General features: G+C 37.4%; 1 protein-coding gene across 2 annotated transcripts in view; it reads left to right on the top strand.

Annotated features, from left to right (window-relative positions):
• The first annotated feature begins 212 nt into the window (after positions 1–212).
• The window catches only part of LOC114253357 (uncharacterized), a 110,427-nt gene continuing 93,889 nt past the window's right edge, over positions 213–16,750 (top strand). The window contains exons 1-2 of one of the 2 annotated variants that reach the window (XM_028188219.2): positions 213–526; positions 9,386–9,597. In XM_028188219.2, the coding sequence (XP_028044020.2) occupies positions 9,525–9,597 (73 nt within the window). In that variant the 5' untranslated portion in view covers positions 213–526; positions 9,386–9,524. The remainder of the gene's footprint in view (positions 527–9,385; positions 9,598–16,750) is intronic. The other variant, XM_028188220.2, reaches the window with a different exon arrangement.

The raw sequence follows: 16,750 nt of genomic DNA, 5'->3' as shown, positions 1-16,750 counted from the left end.
TCCCTCAGATCCGTAATGTTAATTCAGAGAACGTTTAAATGTTTAGAGATTGCGTAACAAATCGTCCTTGCGAAGACACAAACATCTCATCGGAAACAAAAATAGCTTGTCAATACAAAAAAGAAACCGATATTAAAATGCCATAAACCGATAGTAGTGGCTCTGCGCACTTTGGGCGGGCGAGAGCCAGCTCCGAGATACGCCGATGTTTCAGAGCCAGTCGTCCGAACGCCACCGTTGTTATCGCCAGCGTATGGCGTACTCCTCGCCAAGCTACGCATTTTACGCGCGTAAATTTAGAACGCAAAAATAAACTCGAGCGAATAAGTGAAACTCTGAAACTTTGTTTAGTGAGAGATTTATATAAATTAAGCCCGTTTGTGGTAATTTGTTGAGGTGCCACTTTATATTTTGTGCCGTGCGGAAATTTTATGTTTTCGCGCGATTTTAATTAGGAGAGATGTAATGATTTTCTTCGTGAATCCGTTTGCGGGGTTTTGGTTATTCGAAGGAAATAAAACATTGGGTACGTAGTTATGTTGGCTTGATTCTTTTTTTTATAAAAATGGAGATATTAGTGAATATCTTTTTGAAATAATTGTGTATCATATGTCAACCCGAAATATCAGGCAGAGAGATAAATGTGAATTTGACCAAGTTCTTTTGAAGAGTGAAGTTTCATCATAAAAAAATGTTCACGTATCTATTATATTTGAAATTGGATTTTCAATTTTCTTTCTTGAAATGTCCCTCTCTAATTAAATTAGTAACATTTACAAACCTTTCGATACAAATAATAAGCCTTTTTTTTAGATTGTCACAAAAAAAAAAGATCTGTCAGTGGGATACTGCAAAATATTTGTTAGGCGTTTACTTAATACTGATTTGGATCCCAATTTGATTGATGAGACATCCACTAATTCGCAAGAAATCCTAGCCCCATTTATCTTTGGTTAATTTAAGGGATATATCCACAGCGCTTAACGCTTATAAATGATTCCTAAAGTTAATAGACTTTTTTGATCTTCCTATATTTAATACATATATTGATACGTTGTTGTTTATCTATAAATTAAATATTGAAATTAAAATTTCGGTCTCATTTCCATAAATAGGTGGTTTACTGGTGGTAGGACCACTTGTGAGTCCGCGCGGGTAGGTACCACCTCCCTGCCTATTTTTGCCGTGAAGCAGTAATGCGTTTCGGTTTGAAGGGTGGGGTAGCCGTTGTAACTATACTGAGACCTTAGAACTTATATCTCAAGGTGGGTGGCGCATTTACATTGTAGATGTCTATGGGCTCCAGTAACCACTTAACACCAGGTGGGCTGTGAGCCCGTCCATCCATCTAAGCAATAAAAAAAAAAGGTGATGGTAATCGCGTTTTGATGTTAAGAATTACGCACCGTTAATCGCTTAGCATAAAGAAGATAATTTTAACCTAACTTCTAACCCGACTAGATTCTAGATCTATAGTCAATTTAAAGAAACATAAGTTATTGTTTTCGATGTCAGAAACGATATTTAAAGAAAATTATTTTCAAAGAGGTTTAATTCTAAAAGAAGAGGTTACAATCGGCCGTTACATTCGTGACGACTGTTTCTTTAGACCATGATAATTGATTATACATGTAACACTACGTCTCATAACACGGTATTTTACAAACAGTTCCACTCTAACACGAAAAGGAAAATTCTCCAATACCATATTATAAATAACACGGCACTTCTACAACACGATTACGAGTATTTAGTTTAAATATGTTTAGAAAATTACATTACGCACTATGAACACAAAATATATGGGAATAACCGAAATTTTACTGCTTATTCTTTATGTATAATAAGTAAAAAATACCACAGGCACAATTAAGATAATTCATTGAAAAAATTGCTCTCTTTTTTGTACTGGCTTCGAATCTCATATAACACGGTTTCGCACAACACGGGACTTTTTAGGAATGTATCTACCGCGTTATAGAAGGGTTACCTGTACTGTACGATAACAAAATATATTCCTCATATCTATTTATTGATGCTAATTGTCATCCAACTTTCCATCATTGGACGACAACTCGATTTAGTTTCAAAGTTGACAGCATTAAAACTCGACAATAGTTACCAAACAAAAACAATAAAAATCTATTGACAAACTGAGGAGAAAATGGTACTTGTTCGATTTTCCTTGTAATAAATAACTGTCCGAATAAATCTCAGTGGAAACACTAAAACTTCTCAATAAAAAAAAAGAGTTATCGAACGAATTAAATCGGTTGACGAGCAAACAAGAAAATGGTACGTAGCTATTTTGACTTTGCCTATACGCATTTAGATGCTTTTATTAAAAGGATGATCTAGAAAATAGTTTTTAACTAAAAACAGTTTTAAAGATGTATAATCTGTGGATGATATAGTTTTTGTTATCATACTTCCAATTTTTTATGCTATTTCGTTGTATTTTAATTTGGGAGCTTACTTACTCCTTTTATATAAGTATGTTTGAAAAGTCAATATTGCAAGGAATAAGAGAATACTCGGTTGTGAAAAATTGTGCTGTACCGTAAGAAGGAGAAAAATAACGTTATGCTTCATTTACTACCAACCGACATCTCTTTATTATATTACTAGGTACCCGCCCTCGCTTCGCTTCGGAAACTGTAATTTATTATTGATTTCTTCACTATTTAATGGATGTTATTATACATACTATGCTATTATGTTACCTTTTTCTTCAATCACTCTATCTATTAAAAAAAAACGCATCAAAATCCGTTGCGTAATTTTAAAGATTTAAGTATACATAGGAATAGACAGATATAGGGATAGAGAAAGCGACTTTGTTTTATACTATATAGTGATGAATTCTACGATCACGCTCTGATCTTCGACAGGGTATGCCCAGACACTTTAATGTTCTTTATTATTTGTACCGATGTACTTAAAGGAGTTGTATGCAGTAATTACGTCCATTACTTTATCTGAAATCCTTGCATCCCAGCTAGGGCGCGCTTTCACAGTAATATTTTTTGAGATTTTATTTTCCACCAAGCACCATGAGGGCGACTGCGTTCCCCTCTGTATTTGTTGGCAATAAAGTACCATTTAAAGAGCGTGGTGTCGATTAAAAAATGGAAAGGGTTATAAGCGATTCCTAAGAATATTAAACTAGTTTTATTATACAACAAACTAATTAAGATTTTAAAGATTCATGTTTCGAAATTAAAATCGAGTCATTAATATACACCTGAAGGCTCTGCACGCTTTAGTTTGTGTAAATATAATAATCTGAGTTTTAGTTAATTCTCGCAAATCTTATTTGTATTTTCCAAATAGAAATCAACTATCCATGTCTAGTATGATTTATTAATACTAGAATTAAATGTCAAATCCTTAGGTTTCTAAATCTAATACATATATTGATACGTTGTTGTTTTAATGGTTCATTTCATTATTACACATAAATTATATATTGAAATTGAGATTTCGATCTCCTCTCCTATATTAACATAAACAATATTTCTTTAATCCAATAAACTATAATCTGATTCCTTAAATTATTTTATTTCCAAATTCATCAGCTTTTCAATAACAAAGGTTAATTGAAAGCAGTTTATCAAGATAGCATTCCAGTGTGAGAATGTCCCTTAGTAGGTATATTGGACTTCTTTGGGTAATACTGAAATAAGAATTACTATGTTAAAATATAATTTCTTAAATATACTTTTTTTAAAGAACTTTTGTAATATTATTTTTGTTGTATGTCCGAAAAATACCTTTGAGCGTGATAAGACTTCCTTTCCAATTCTTGTATGCCGTTTTTGAACATGGGGTCAAAGCATTAATTAGATTTTACTGCTCGTAGGGCGTATTGTAAGACCGCATGGGAAGGTGTCACTTACCTGAAGTCTGAGAGAGGTATAATATTGAGACTTTAACTTGATGTCTCGGGATGGACGGAGGCATTCACATTGTCAATGTCATGTCAATGGGCTCCGTCAAACATCGGTGGAGAAGTGAGCGCCTTGTTCCATATATACAATTAAAATATTAAAAAACAGTACCCATCCAATAGCTTCGGCTAGGTTTCTATACTGTGGAATAATGGCTGGTAGGGTTTTCCTGACGTGGTTATGTATATGAGACAAGAACAAGAAAGTATAATTAGATCGCAAATATCAGATATTTTTAACAAAGATAGTGGTTTCGACCCGATTTGTCGTATTGAAATAAGAAGTTAAATTTATTTATGATATTAATTCAACAAGTGAAAACAGGCGGGATAAGTTAACTTCAGACAAAAATATATGAACTTGGACACATTCTGTACACATAAATATTATCCATTTCAAAAACGACATTTAAAGCTACCTTTTTAACAAAACAAAAAATTACCTTTCACTCTGCGAATATTTCCGTTAATTTACAATCCCCGAGGTATAAAATAAAGGGGATGATTTTTTGTGAAATTCCCGAGTAATAAAAGAGGGTAATCGCGGCCATGCCACTTTTGTATTGGCCATCTTAATGTTGAGCCGCAATGAATGAGTCTTCTAGAGAGCTGTAGATTTAATTTAAGTTGTTCACTTGTTTACATTTCCTTCTCTTCGGTCTTGTATGCCTTTCATTTGTTTAAACAATGTTCGAGCTCTGAACAGATGTCCTTTTATTATATAAAGGACTTCTTTAGGGATAGAGGTTTATTATTAATTTATCTGTATTAAATATTTGTATGTTTCTTACACAATAACACATATCCAAACTTAATTAATACTTTTGTGAGCTTGATCTTGTTTTGTACATGTATTTCCAGTGCATATAATGCTCAATATACTAAGATAATGTTGTAGTCTGAGGTCATTGAAACTTGACATTACAAGGTCAGAATGAATTCATTGACTACATCACATGAATTTCGATGTGATGAACCAACTATTTTGTTGGTTTAAAATTTCGTCGGCGGCTTAAATGCGTTATACTAATAAAATATGTCATTGTACTAAAAGACGTACATAATTTGTCAAAAAACATTTTTTCTATAACACCACTAGAAGAACTTATCCTAAAACTAACCTAACTCGATTCATTGAAAAGATACAAGAAAATTAAATCTTAGACACTCGACTCGGAGTTCTTCGAGTTACTAATAATTCTTTACCTACGCTCGTCCTAAGTTCCTTATCGTACTATTCTTATTCAGATTATAATACACATCATATAGCATAGGTCCATGGTAAATACCCCAAAGTATTAAATATCTTTGTCTAGTCCAAAATCCAGTATAAGTTGAACCATTTTGCGTGCACAAAGAATGTGCTCTCAAAAGGATTAATATCTTGCTGTCAAAATCACATAATGCTTCTATTTTCTTATTCATAATATCTATTCCCAGTGCAATTGTATTGATATGAAATTTGTAACCTTATTTACCAAAACCGTAAAATGTTTCTATAAAAATAATTTTGAAAGCTTGTAAAATATCAAAATGTCTCATTTCAAAATTGTTATAAATTTCATTATATCATTTATTAATAATAATATAATAATAATAAGCCATTTATTTCTTGCTTTACAAAGTTTAAAAAAATATATAATATATATAAATGTATGTATTAGTATTTAGGATGTAAAAGAGTTTTGTAATGAATCAGTAAAATTTAATTAGCAAGAACCCCGGATCGGGTAAAGGCCTCCTCCAAACAAAGAAATATCATTTATTATTATAACAAAACTTTTCCTGATTTCCTATTTCTAAGATATCAATGAAAATTCAGCTGTTTTAGATCTTACGTTCTCCAACCATATCAACCCAAAGATATCTAGGTTTGCTGTCGTCAACTGGTATAAAGGCGATCATAAATTTTGGTAGTAACGCGCGAAAAAGGGAGGCTACGAAAGATTTACCGTCCGAATGTATCCGTCGTTATCGGCCTTTTGTTTTCGATTCTTATACGAAACGGGCCAAGCTCAAATGGGTAACCAAGTCTGTATATGTATACAGCCATCCAAGACATGAGCGCTTGCTGACTCTGACCTAATATTCAAATGTTTTTACATATCTTCTTGTGTCAGCTTTACTTGAAATACTTTCCAGAGGAGCTATTAGCGTTAACTTTCCTTTTTGCTTACATACTATTTTCATTTTCTAGGTGTAGTAGTTTCCCGGTATTTTAATCTTCTATTATTTATGTATTATCTGTGGTTCGATTCATCGTTTTGTTATGTGTTAGTCTATCTGATTTATGATCACATTTCCGATGCGAAAAAAATACCTTCAAAAATGGAACGGGGACTAGACGATTGCTTCATTACAGAAATAAGGAGAACTTTTCTACTTATAGTAATTTGGAACATATATTGATGTATATTATATTTGTGTATATTTCAATTCTTTTGATGTCGTCGGTAGATTTTAGCTTTGATATGTCCACGCCCTGACTAAAGCATTCAGAATAGAGACGGCGTTTGAACATTTTTTCCTTGTTTATGTTAACGTAAGTGCCTTTTGTAATTTTTCGTTGAGGGAAATATTATTTGGCTACGTTTGGTTTTGAACGATTTGTGATTATTGATTATTGGCCTCTACAATAAACTTATATAATTTATGAGTTTGTTTTTTTAAATATAGCTTTCTTAACTAATTTTCATTTTTAAGCAAATATTTGTACGGGTATAGGATAGATACATTTTTCAATAAGCATTATTATACTCTTAAATAGAATCCCGCTAAAAGTACTGGTAATTATCTTGTTAAATTGTCAATACGGCATTTCTATAAACTTCTGTTGCGCTGTGCTTTTCAATCTTACAATAGCATCCATCTAATTCTAATAAAATAAATGCGTTATCTATATTCTGGCAACACCGTTTCAATTACGTTATTTTAAAAGATCACTTCAAAACGGGTGTTAAATTAGTCAAATTTAAAACAGAACTCAGTAAGCCCACAAAAGCTTTTAAAAAATATCGTTGGTTTGTTTGTCTTGTTTATATTCGTTCAAATCTGACTCACAAAGTCTGCATTCATGAACACAATGAAACTTTGTTTCCAAACATAAAATCTAATTACATAAAGTGACAACTGAGAGAGCACCAATGTCTTCATATGAAACAAAATACTACGACCTAATTTAAACTTTATTTGTTTGACAAGTGGAGCTACAGTTGTTCAGCTGGTTATGCTGGCGGATGCTAAATACAATGATTAGTTTTGTCGTATCTGGAACGTTAGCGCCTCATAGTGCCAACAATGTTAGTATTATTTTTTTGCTGGAATTCTTTGTCTCTTTTAACCGAAGTTAATGGTTTTCTTGTATTGATTTTTTTGTTTTTTTTTTAATATTATGCGTTTTGTTATATATGCCATGTATTACAAAATACCCTCTTTCTCTTAAAAGATAAATTATAAACATATAAGTTGTTTAATTGTGACCAGAAGATTTGAGACTTGGTCTATTTGGAGGAAAAAGCAATTTAGATTTCATTAGAAAATTAAAGTTGTACTAGGTATGAATTCTTTGTAGAATACTTGCTCACATCGCGCACGAGAAAGTTTTGCATAAAGCCTCGACTTATGCAGAAATATCAAAGAAGTCATAAAAAGAGTTTATGATATCCGCATGCCTGAAAGAAGCGTGTGTCGTAGAATTCGGCGAATAAAAAAAAAACAATTACTTGATTATTGTTGTCTTCGGTTTGTGCTTCAAAGAGTTGTAAAAAAATAACTAATTCATTTGTAACTTATTGAATGATTCGTTCGGTTCAATTGACGGAATAACTGGCTACTTGTTTGTTACTTTTATCGAGGGTGATTATTTTCTGGAGTGTGTAAATAAATGATCAACTTGTTACTAAGCTGATTTAGTTAAACACCGAAAATAAACTCGGCCTTTTTTTATTTATTGCTTAGGTGTGTGGACGAGCTCATAGCCCACCTGATGTTAAGTGGTTACTGGAGCCCATAGACATCCACAACGTAAATGCGCCACCCACCCTGAGATATAAGTTCTAAGGTCTCAAGTTTAGTTACAACGGCTGCCCCACCCTTCAAACCGAAACGCATTACTGCTTCACGGCAGAAATAGGCAGGGTGGTGGTAACCACCCGCGCGGACTCACAAGAGGTCCTACCACCAGTAATAACAATAATGTGTTTGTTTCTTAGCACTAAGACGACGCATCCCTTGATTTTAAATTTACTATGACATTGAAGTTAATATTTAGATCGACGGAGATCAATAAATGTAAAACGGCTTACTGTTTGAACACCTGAAGCGTGAAGTTTACAAGAGGTCTTACCACCAGTAAAGTAGCCTATTACTGGGTCGGTCTTGGCAGTAATAATTGCCTCGATAAAATGGCAGAAAGCACAAGGGTTGTGCGGCCGATTTTAATCGTCACATTATAGCACTACTAAGAGCTTACAGAATATATACTAACTAGCCCGCAGAGTTTCTCGCCGGATCTTCTCAGATGGTCGCGATTCCAATCTGGTAGTAGATTCATTCGCGAAGCAGCTGTTCTTGAGTTGTTAGATCTTCTTTGGAGGCGCTCTGGTAGTTGTTAGCAAATCCCAGCCCTCCTGGCTGAGCGCGTACTCGCCCACCTGTCTTGGTGAAATTGAAACGGCCTCCGGTACCACAAGTAATCCTTCAATAAAAAAGGTATAGGTATTATTAGGGATAAGACATTTAGGAGCCACGTGGGAAGTTAGGCAGAATCTGTGTTGTAGTTCTGATCATTGTTGCTAGTTATGAGCGATGGTGACGTCCATCAGAAGGCCGGTTGTAGGCTGGTTTGACTTCGAAGGCATTAAAAAATTGAGCATACTAATCAATGATGGAAAAGAAATGTCTGTTTTGGAAAAGAAGTCGGAGTTATTATTACGATTAACATTCTGGATACCTTGTGTAGTTTTCTTAGTGCTTGGATGGTTGGACGAGCTCACGATCCACCCAGTGGTTACCAGTGCCCATAGATGTCAAAAATGTAAATACGGCCGCCCGCCTTGAGACATGAGTTTTAAGTCTCCGTAAAAACGGAGACTGAATCGCGTGCCCTGCGAAAACTATTGATGATCGAATAAAATAATGTCCTACGACTTTGTAGAACTCATTGCTTACAAAAAGTGTCGCGACAGCATATGTCTAACTATTATAGTTATGGCGCAATAAGTGTTCTTAGAATTTAAAAAAAAAAAAAACGTTAATTATCGTTGAAATTTTTGTTAAAGACCCGAGCGGAGCCGGAGCGGGCCGCTAGTTACTGGTAAATCTAAAAGAAACTTCTCACACATATTTTTCTTGAGTTCTGTACAACAAGTAAGACATAATTTCAACTAGCGTAATCCGTCGATACAAAATACCAAACGAGATTCTTTATTGTTTCAGACGCCGAAGCGGAAAGTTCAGTCGCCTTTATTCTTCCGCGCTAAAGACATAGCTTGTTCCGGAGCAAAACTTTGCCATGTGCAGTCAAGTGAAAGTGTTTAGTGAACTGTGCGCTAACTGACGCCTGTATCGAGTGAAGATGGAGCGGAAAACAGGCCTGCTTGTTGTACTGTGGGTCGCGATCTTCCCTTTGTACAAGGCTGATAACCTCGGTGAGTAATAGTGAATACATTTGCAGGAAATTGGATACGGTATTGCATGATAGAAAAACACTAGACCATATTATTTGAGCATTCGAAGTCGTCGTGACCTAAAAGATAAGACGCCCGTGCATTCGTACCTGTCGAAGTGTGCCGATGTTCGAATCCCCTAGGCAGGTACCGATTTTTATAATGTACTAGCTGATCCGGCAGACTTTGTAATGCCTCAATCGATAAATAAAAGACCTAAACTTTTGTGTAAAATAATCTTAAAACAAACAAAATGAATCCGTCCGACGGGGGACACATCAAAGGAAAAACAAAATTGTTATTTTTAATTCCGAGCATTTTCATATTTATTTGCCCTTTTAACCTTCTCTGTACTTCCACAAATAATTCAAGACCAAAATTAGCCAAATCGGTCCAGCCATTCTCGAGTTTTAGCGAGACTAACGAACAGCAATTCATTTTTATATAATAATATATAGATAGATTTCTAAACCTATGAAACACACGTTGACGAATGACTTCCACAATGAATAACATCGTGTGTCCCCGCAAAAATTATAATTTGCTTATTTACTTTTTGTAGAGCGGACGTCTGATGAGGCCCCTGGGGTAGAGGTACCATCATCCTGCTTATTTCTGTCGTGAACCAGTAATGTGTTTCGGTTTAAAGGGTGAAGCAGCCGTTGTACTCTAAAAACTGAGACTTAGAACTCACATCACAAGGTGGGGGGCGGTATTTACGTTGTCTATGGACTCCGGTGACCACTTACAACCAGGTGGCCCGTGAGTTCTTCCACCTATATAATAATAATAAATATATCTATAAATTTATAAGATTGCTTTGCAAATTTAATGATTTTGCTATTAAAAAATGAAACTTTTCGGGTACATCATTTTGTCAAGTCAGAGCAAATCAAGTCGATAAGTCATCAACGACACAATATCGACAATTTACTGAAGATTATATGACAACTTATTAAATTACAGTTTCGATTACCGGATCCCAATATTAATAATTCCTGGATAATATTGGCAGAAGTTTCTGTATTTTTCCATTCTTAATTATCAGCACGAGAGTCCCAATAAACTGGAGTGTCACATAACATTAATCTCCGAGGTAGGTAGCGTTTTCCGGGAACATCATTTACTTAATTATTATCCGTTTGTCATTCTGGTCCCTCGTCAGTTTCCCGGAATGTAGCGAGAATTTTTGACAAACATAACTAAAATATTTATTCGGTGTTTTAATCTTATACCTTTAAACGAGCAATTCTTGTATATTAATATACATGTTTAAAATCAGAATCTCCGAAACGGCTCCAACGATTTTCATAAAATTTAGTATACAGGGGATTTCGGGGGCGATAAATCGATCTAGCTACGATTTATTTTCAGAAAATGTTGTTTTATTCGTGTTTTCAATAATCAACTCTTACCGACATCTATTGGCGAATAAAAATACTATTTTTCTTAATTAAGGGCAACTAACCGCTTTAAAGACACGACAAGATGGCGTTATCAAAAAAAAAACCGACCAAAGCTCGATCATAATCTAGTAGAATACTTATGCGAGAATGTGATCGAAATCACAACATTCTGACTTACGTAGGTACGTTTTAGCGTCTATTTTCCATTGAAATTCATCGTAGAAGCTAGTGAATTTTCACGCACAATGATTAACAAAAACATTTCTAATTCTAAGTTATTTTTTTTGTTAAGTTACAATAGTATTGTTGAACGTAGAGTACGCTAACTTGAAAATACAAATTTTATGAAGCAACTCAAGAGAGATTTGTGTATTTAGGACTGATACAAACTTATTTGTACTCCGCATCGAGTCAGTATTCTAGACAAAATAATATGTTAAACTAATAACCGACTTTAGTAGTACTCCATCATTGTATTTTTAAATGACTCGTTTTTTTTATGTCGAAAGCGCTCGGATACGAGAAAATAAGATAAAAAAATACATTCATGTATAAGTTCTTATTATTATAAAAATAAGATAATGTTTTTTTAGGTTTGTTTTTGGTTAACTCACATAGTTTAGTTTCTCAAAAACATTCTTGATCGGATTAAATTCCTCCTCCTCCTCCTCGCGTCATTTCCTCACTGCCGAGGGTCGTGATCATCATGTTTAGACAGGATTTTATTTTTTGAAACTTTTTGAAACATTCTTTATTGGTGCGCCGCTTGGTCCTATTGATCCTATTGGTCTTAGCGTGATGTTATATAGCCTTTCTCAATAAATGAGCTATTAAACACTGGAAAAATTTTTAAAATCGGACCAGTAGTTCCTGAGATTAGCGCGTTCAAACAAATAAACTCTTCGGCTTTTTAATATTAGTATAGATTATGTCTTTCCAGTGTTTCCGATCATTGGCCACGTGAAGGGCTCCGTGGAATGGGATTTCTAGTGTGGTGCGGATTTGATCGAACCAACATATCGGGCTGTAGTGTGTAACAACACGTCCTGGCAAGGTTGCTATTTGATGTGTGGGCTATCTCAAAGAAACAAGTGTTTTGGTCGACGGTCATTTATTGACTGACTTACTACTTATTTAATACAAAATACAATGTATAACTCACACTACAACTAAAGTAACGTGTTGTTACACACTATAGGGCTGCTCGTGCACGGTCCCTTTCCTTTATCTTCCCTGTATCTAAGATACTAGGTGTTTTATGAGCAATATGAATTATTGCTCGGAAAAAATCTGATATATGTATAAAACCAAAATAACAAAAATAATTATAATTGAAGCCAAAGGGAGCTCCTGAATGAGCATACGACCCGCTGTTAAGTGGCTACTGGAGCCCATAGACATCGTTCATTCCACCACCTTCACATATGAGTTCTAAGTCTCAGTTCTAACATACAACGGCTGCCTCACCCTTCAATCCGAAACGCATTGCTGCTTCGTGGCCAAAAATATCACTGTGGCAGTGGTGACACCTAGCCGTGCAGGTTAACAAGACACCTTATAACTAGTATTTTATTTTAATTTTGAAGGTCTAATTTTAGAGTCTAATTTAAGGTTTAATTTTAAACTAAGGTCTCAGTATAGTTACAACGGCTGCCCCACCCTTCAAACCGAAACGCATTACTGCTTCACGGCAAAATAGGCAGGGTGGTGGTACCTACCCGTGCGAATTGACAAGAGGTCCTACCACCAGTTTTTATGTTGCTATGTAGAATCACACGAGCCACGGCCGTCCAGAAATAAGAACCAGAGTGGATATACTCTTACATTGTATACTAAATACCAGCATTCACGTTGAGATATAAGAACAATGTCTCAATTTTATTTTACGCTGTTTCCCCCTTCAAACTGTTACTGTTAAATACTTTGCAACAGTATTTAGCCAGTAAATAGCACACGCCCGACGTCTTACTCATTAGGCTACGGACGTTTACATTACGGGCTACTGAAAATAATGTAACTTTACCCCGTTAGGTAGGCGTTTTAAAAAATTAGATGTAATTAAATTTTGGATAGATAAAAACGTGTTCAATTTTTTTTGTTCACTAGATGTGGTTTTTGGGATCGGTCAAGAAAAAGAAAAGGCCGTGAATAGATAGATAGCATTATAATTTATGTATTACTGTTACGAACAAACACTGACTTATCCATTTGCGTGTCCATATTACCTTCTACCTAAAATCAAATCCGCAAAATTATAATTTGCGTAATTACTGGTGGTAGGACCTCTTGTGAGTCCGCGCGGGTGGGTACCACCGCCCTGCCTATTTCTGCCGTGAAGCAAGCAGTAATGCGTTTCGGTTTGAAGGGTAGGGCAGCCGTTGTAACTATACTGAGACTTTAGAACTTATATCTCAAGGTGGGTGGCGCATTTACGTTGTAGATGTCTATGGGCTCCAGTAACCACTTAACACCAGGTGGGCTGTGAGCTCGTCCACTCATTTAAACAATAAAAAAAAAAAAAAAAACCTTCTCAAAGTAATTCGACCCTTTACTACCGAAACTTGGTCCGACCAAAACTAATGTTTACAAAATACTTCAAGTATGAAAGTTTCGTGAGGAGTATGATATTACTAATTCATGGGTTATGAAATGTTATGCGGTATGTGATTGTTCTAGAACATTGTCCGGTTTATATTGAATTAAACATGATTTACGCGTATTTTAAACAGCTAGCTGCTACCTTTAAATGTTTTAGTGAATTTTCAGTTTATAAATAAACTAGCGACCCGCCCTCGCTTCGCTTCGGAAACATTAAAACACACATGAAACCAAAAAAATAAAAATAAAAAAATAAAGTAGCCTATGTTCATCAGGGACAATGTCGGCTTCTAATGGAAAAATAATTTTTCATATCGGTCCAGTAGTTTCGGAGCCTATTCGAAACAAACAAACAAACAAATCGTTCCTCTTTATAATATTAGTATAGACTAGCCACCCGCCCTCGCTTCGCTTCGGAAACATTAAAACACACATGAAACCAAAAAAATAAAATTAAATTTTTTTTTTTAAAAAGTAGCCTATGTTCATCAGGGAAAATGTCGGCTTCTAATGGAAAAATAATTTTTCAAATCGGTCCAGTAGTTTCGGAGCCTATTCGAAACAAACAAACAAACAAATCTTTCCTCTTTATAATATTAGTATAGATGATGTCCAGAGTGAATGCAGTGAATAGCGACGAGTAATGGATATTTCTGTCTGCAATTGACTAGTGGCGCATTTACGTTTTGGATGTCTATGGGCTCCAGTAACCACTTAACACTAGGTGGACTGTGAGCTCGTCCACCCATCTAAGCAATAAAAAAAAAAGATGTGTGGTGGTGTCGTGGGACAGCGAATAGGATCGAAGATCCTTATTATAAAAATATTAATTTAATTTCTATTCGAGGTATAAAGAAAATAAAACTGGAGGATTCGCAACAACCCACGGTCATTCGGTAACGTGCGAACTTATTGTGGTTACACTTCATTCACGGTTGTTTGCATAAGAGTTAGTGTATTGCGCAAACAAACGCTCTGAGATAGTGTTCAATGAATGATAAAAAAAAAAATGTTATTTTTTGTACGTTATTACAAAGTTAAGTAGTACACTGTGTGCATTACTAATAAAAATCTTACTTTACGGAAGTTTTTTCCCGGTTAGGGTACCCCTCCGCATCGTCCCATAAGGAACTTCGTTCCAAAAAATTATTAAGATTTGTTGGCATATTTCTTTATTAATAATTTCTTGTCGGAGTGGTTAGTCTTTCTTTATTGCTCTAGTTCGTGTAGTCGTGCTGACATCTTATGAGTCATCGACACTGTAACTTTCGATTCCGATAGAGGCACCCGTCACGTGCGGACGTGCTCATCGTCCACTCGATCGCCCGGTCTTTGTTCGCCCGGCTTTTGTTAGCCCGGCCATTGTTCGCGCGGCCTGTGTTCGTGATACATCTGCCGACCAAGTGTGTTTCCTGGAAGCTTTTATTTGTTTTGTTTTAGTTATTTTTGTGTTCGTGGAACATTTGCCGACAAAGTGTTTTCCTGCAAGTATTTATTTGTTTTGTTTCTTTTTGTAATTTCTGTTTTGTTGTGCTTTTTCTTTGTCCTGTAGTAATCGCGCCGCATTGCCACCTGTGTTCAATAGAACCGCTCAGGTCCGAGAAGTTGGGGCTTCGCCGCAAGGCGAGTGTTTCAAGACCCGGGGCCGCCTCACCTGGGTACTCAGCGATCATGGACGCTGTATTCGCGGAATTCCTCCGACTTCGCCACCCACAGCTCGCCTCAGAGTTTCTGGCCTTCAAGGCCAATCACACTGCGAGCCCTCTCGAGGACTCCGCCGCGCTCGCTGCTCCTGCTTCGCCTGTACCTGCGTGCAGAGCTTCTGCATTGAGCACTGCAGCCTCTGTCGTGTCTGCCGCTCCCGTGTCGCCTATACTGGCGAGAAAAGCTGCTGCGTCGTCCGCCGTGACCATCGTTTCAGCTGAGCGATCATCCGCGGCCTCCGTCGCGCCCTTCTAAAACACCTACACTTGCTCGTAGGTCGCCTGCACCCGCCTCCTCGTGCTCCGACTCTGACTCGGACATGGAGGTCGACCTCGCCCCCGCCTCATCGACGGATGGATTCACCCTGGTACAGAAGGGTAAGAAGCGTGCCGCGGAGTCTCGAGCTCCCGCGGCCGCTAAAATTAGCAAAGCCGTGAACGCGTCGCGCCCCCGTCCTCAGACTCCCGTTGCGCCCCCAGCCCGTGCCACTCCGTCGCCGCGTCCGGTGGCACAAAATAAAACCCAGACCCCTCCCCCGGTTATCCTTCAGGAGAAGGCAGCTTGGGATCGAGTTTGCCTGGCCCTTAAGGCCAAAAATATAAATTTCACGAATGCCCTGACGACCATAGGGCCCTCTCTTCTTACCTCCGTAAGGAACGTATAAGTTTCCATACTTATACGCTCCAGGAGGAGCGCGAACTCCGCGTTGTAATACGCGGAATCCCTAAAGAGTTAGATGTAGAGCTCGTCAAGGCTGATCTGTTAGAACAGGGCTTTCCAGTGAATTCTGTGCACCGTATGCACACCGGTCGCGGTAGGGAGCCATATAATATGGTTCTAGTCACCCTCCAGCCTACCCCCGAGGGTAAGAAAATCTTCAACACACAGACCGTCTGTAGGCTCTCCGGTATCGCCATCGAAGCCCCCCATAAAAAAGGCACTCCTAGCCAGTGCCATAACTGTCAATTGTACGGGCACTCTTCCCGTAACTGTCACGCGCGCCCCCGATGTGTTAAGTGTTTGGGCGATCACGCCACGGCCCTCTGCGCTCGCGACCAAAAAACCGCGACGGAACCGCCTAGCTGCGTCCTGTGTCGAACACAGGGTCACCCCGCGAATTACCGTGGTTGCCCCCGAGCCCCTAAAATAAATCGCCGCGTCGCCCGCCAAAACCGCCTCCGAGCTTCCGGCCCAGACATCAAAGCCTCGGCACCCTCTGCGTCGCAGGCTAAGCCAGCGTTCGTTCCGGCGGCGGTGCCCAGTGTCTCGGCCTGGGCAAAACCGCTGCCGTACACGAACACGGCTACAACTCCCTCCTCCGCGATTCGTCCCGCCCCCGCGACTTGCCCTCCGACCGCGTCCGAAAATCTCGCTTTAGCGATCGACTTCTTTCAGTCGATCAACTTTGAGCGCGTTAACGCTTTGGG

The sequence above is a fragment of the Bombyx mandarina genome, chromosome 17, assembly GCF_030267445.1.
Source record: "Bombyx mandarina strain Sakado chromosome 17, ASM3026744v2".
Lineage (NCBI taxonomy): Eukaryota > Metazoa > Arthropoda > Insecta > Lepidoptera > Bombycidae > Bombyx > Bombyx mandarina.
This window is presented reverse-complemented; position numbering and strand designations above follow the sequence as displayed.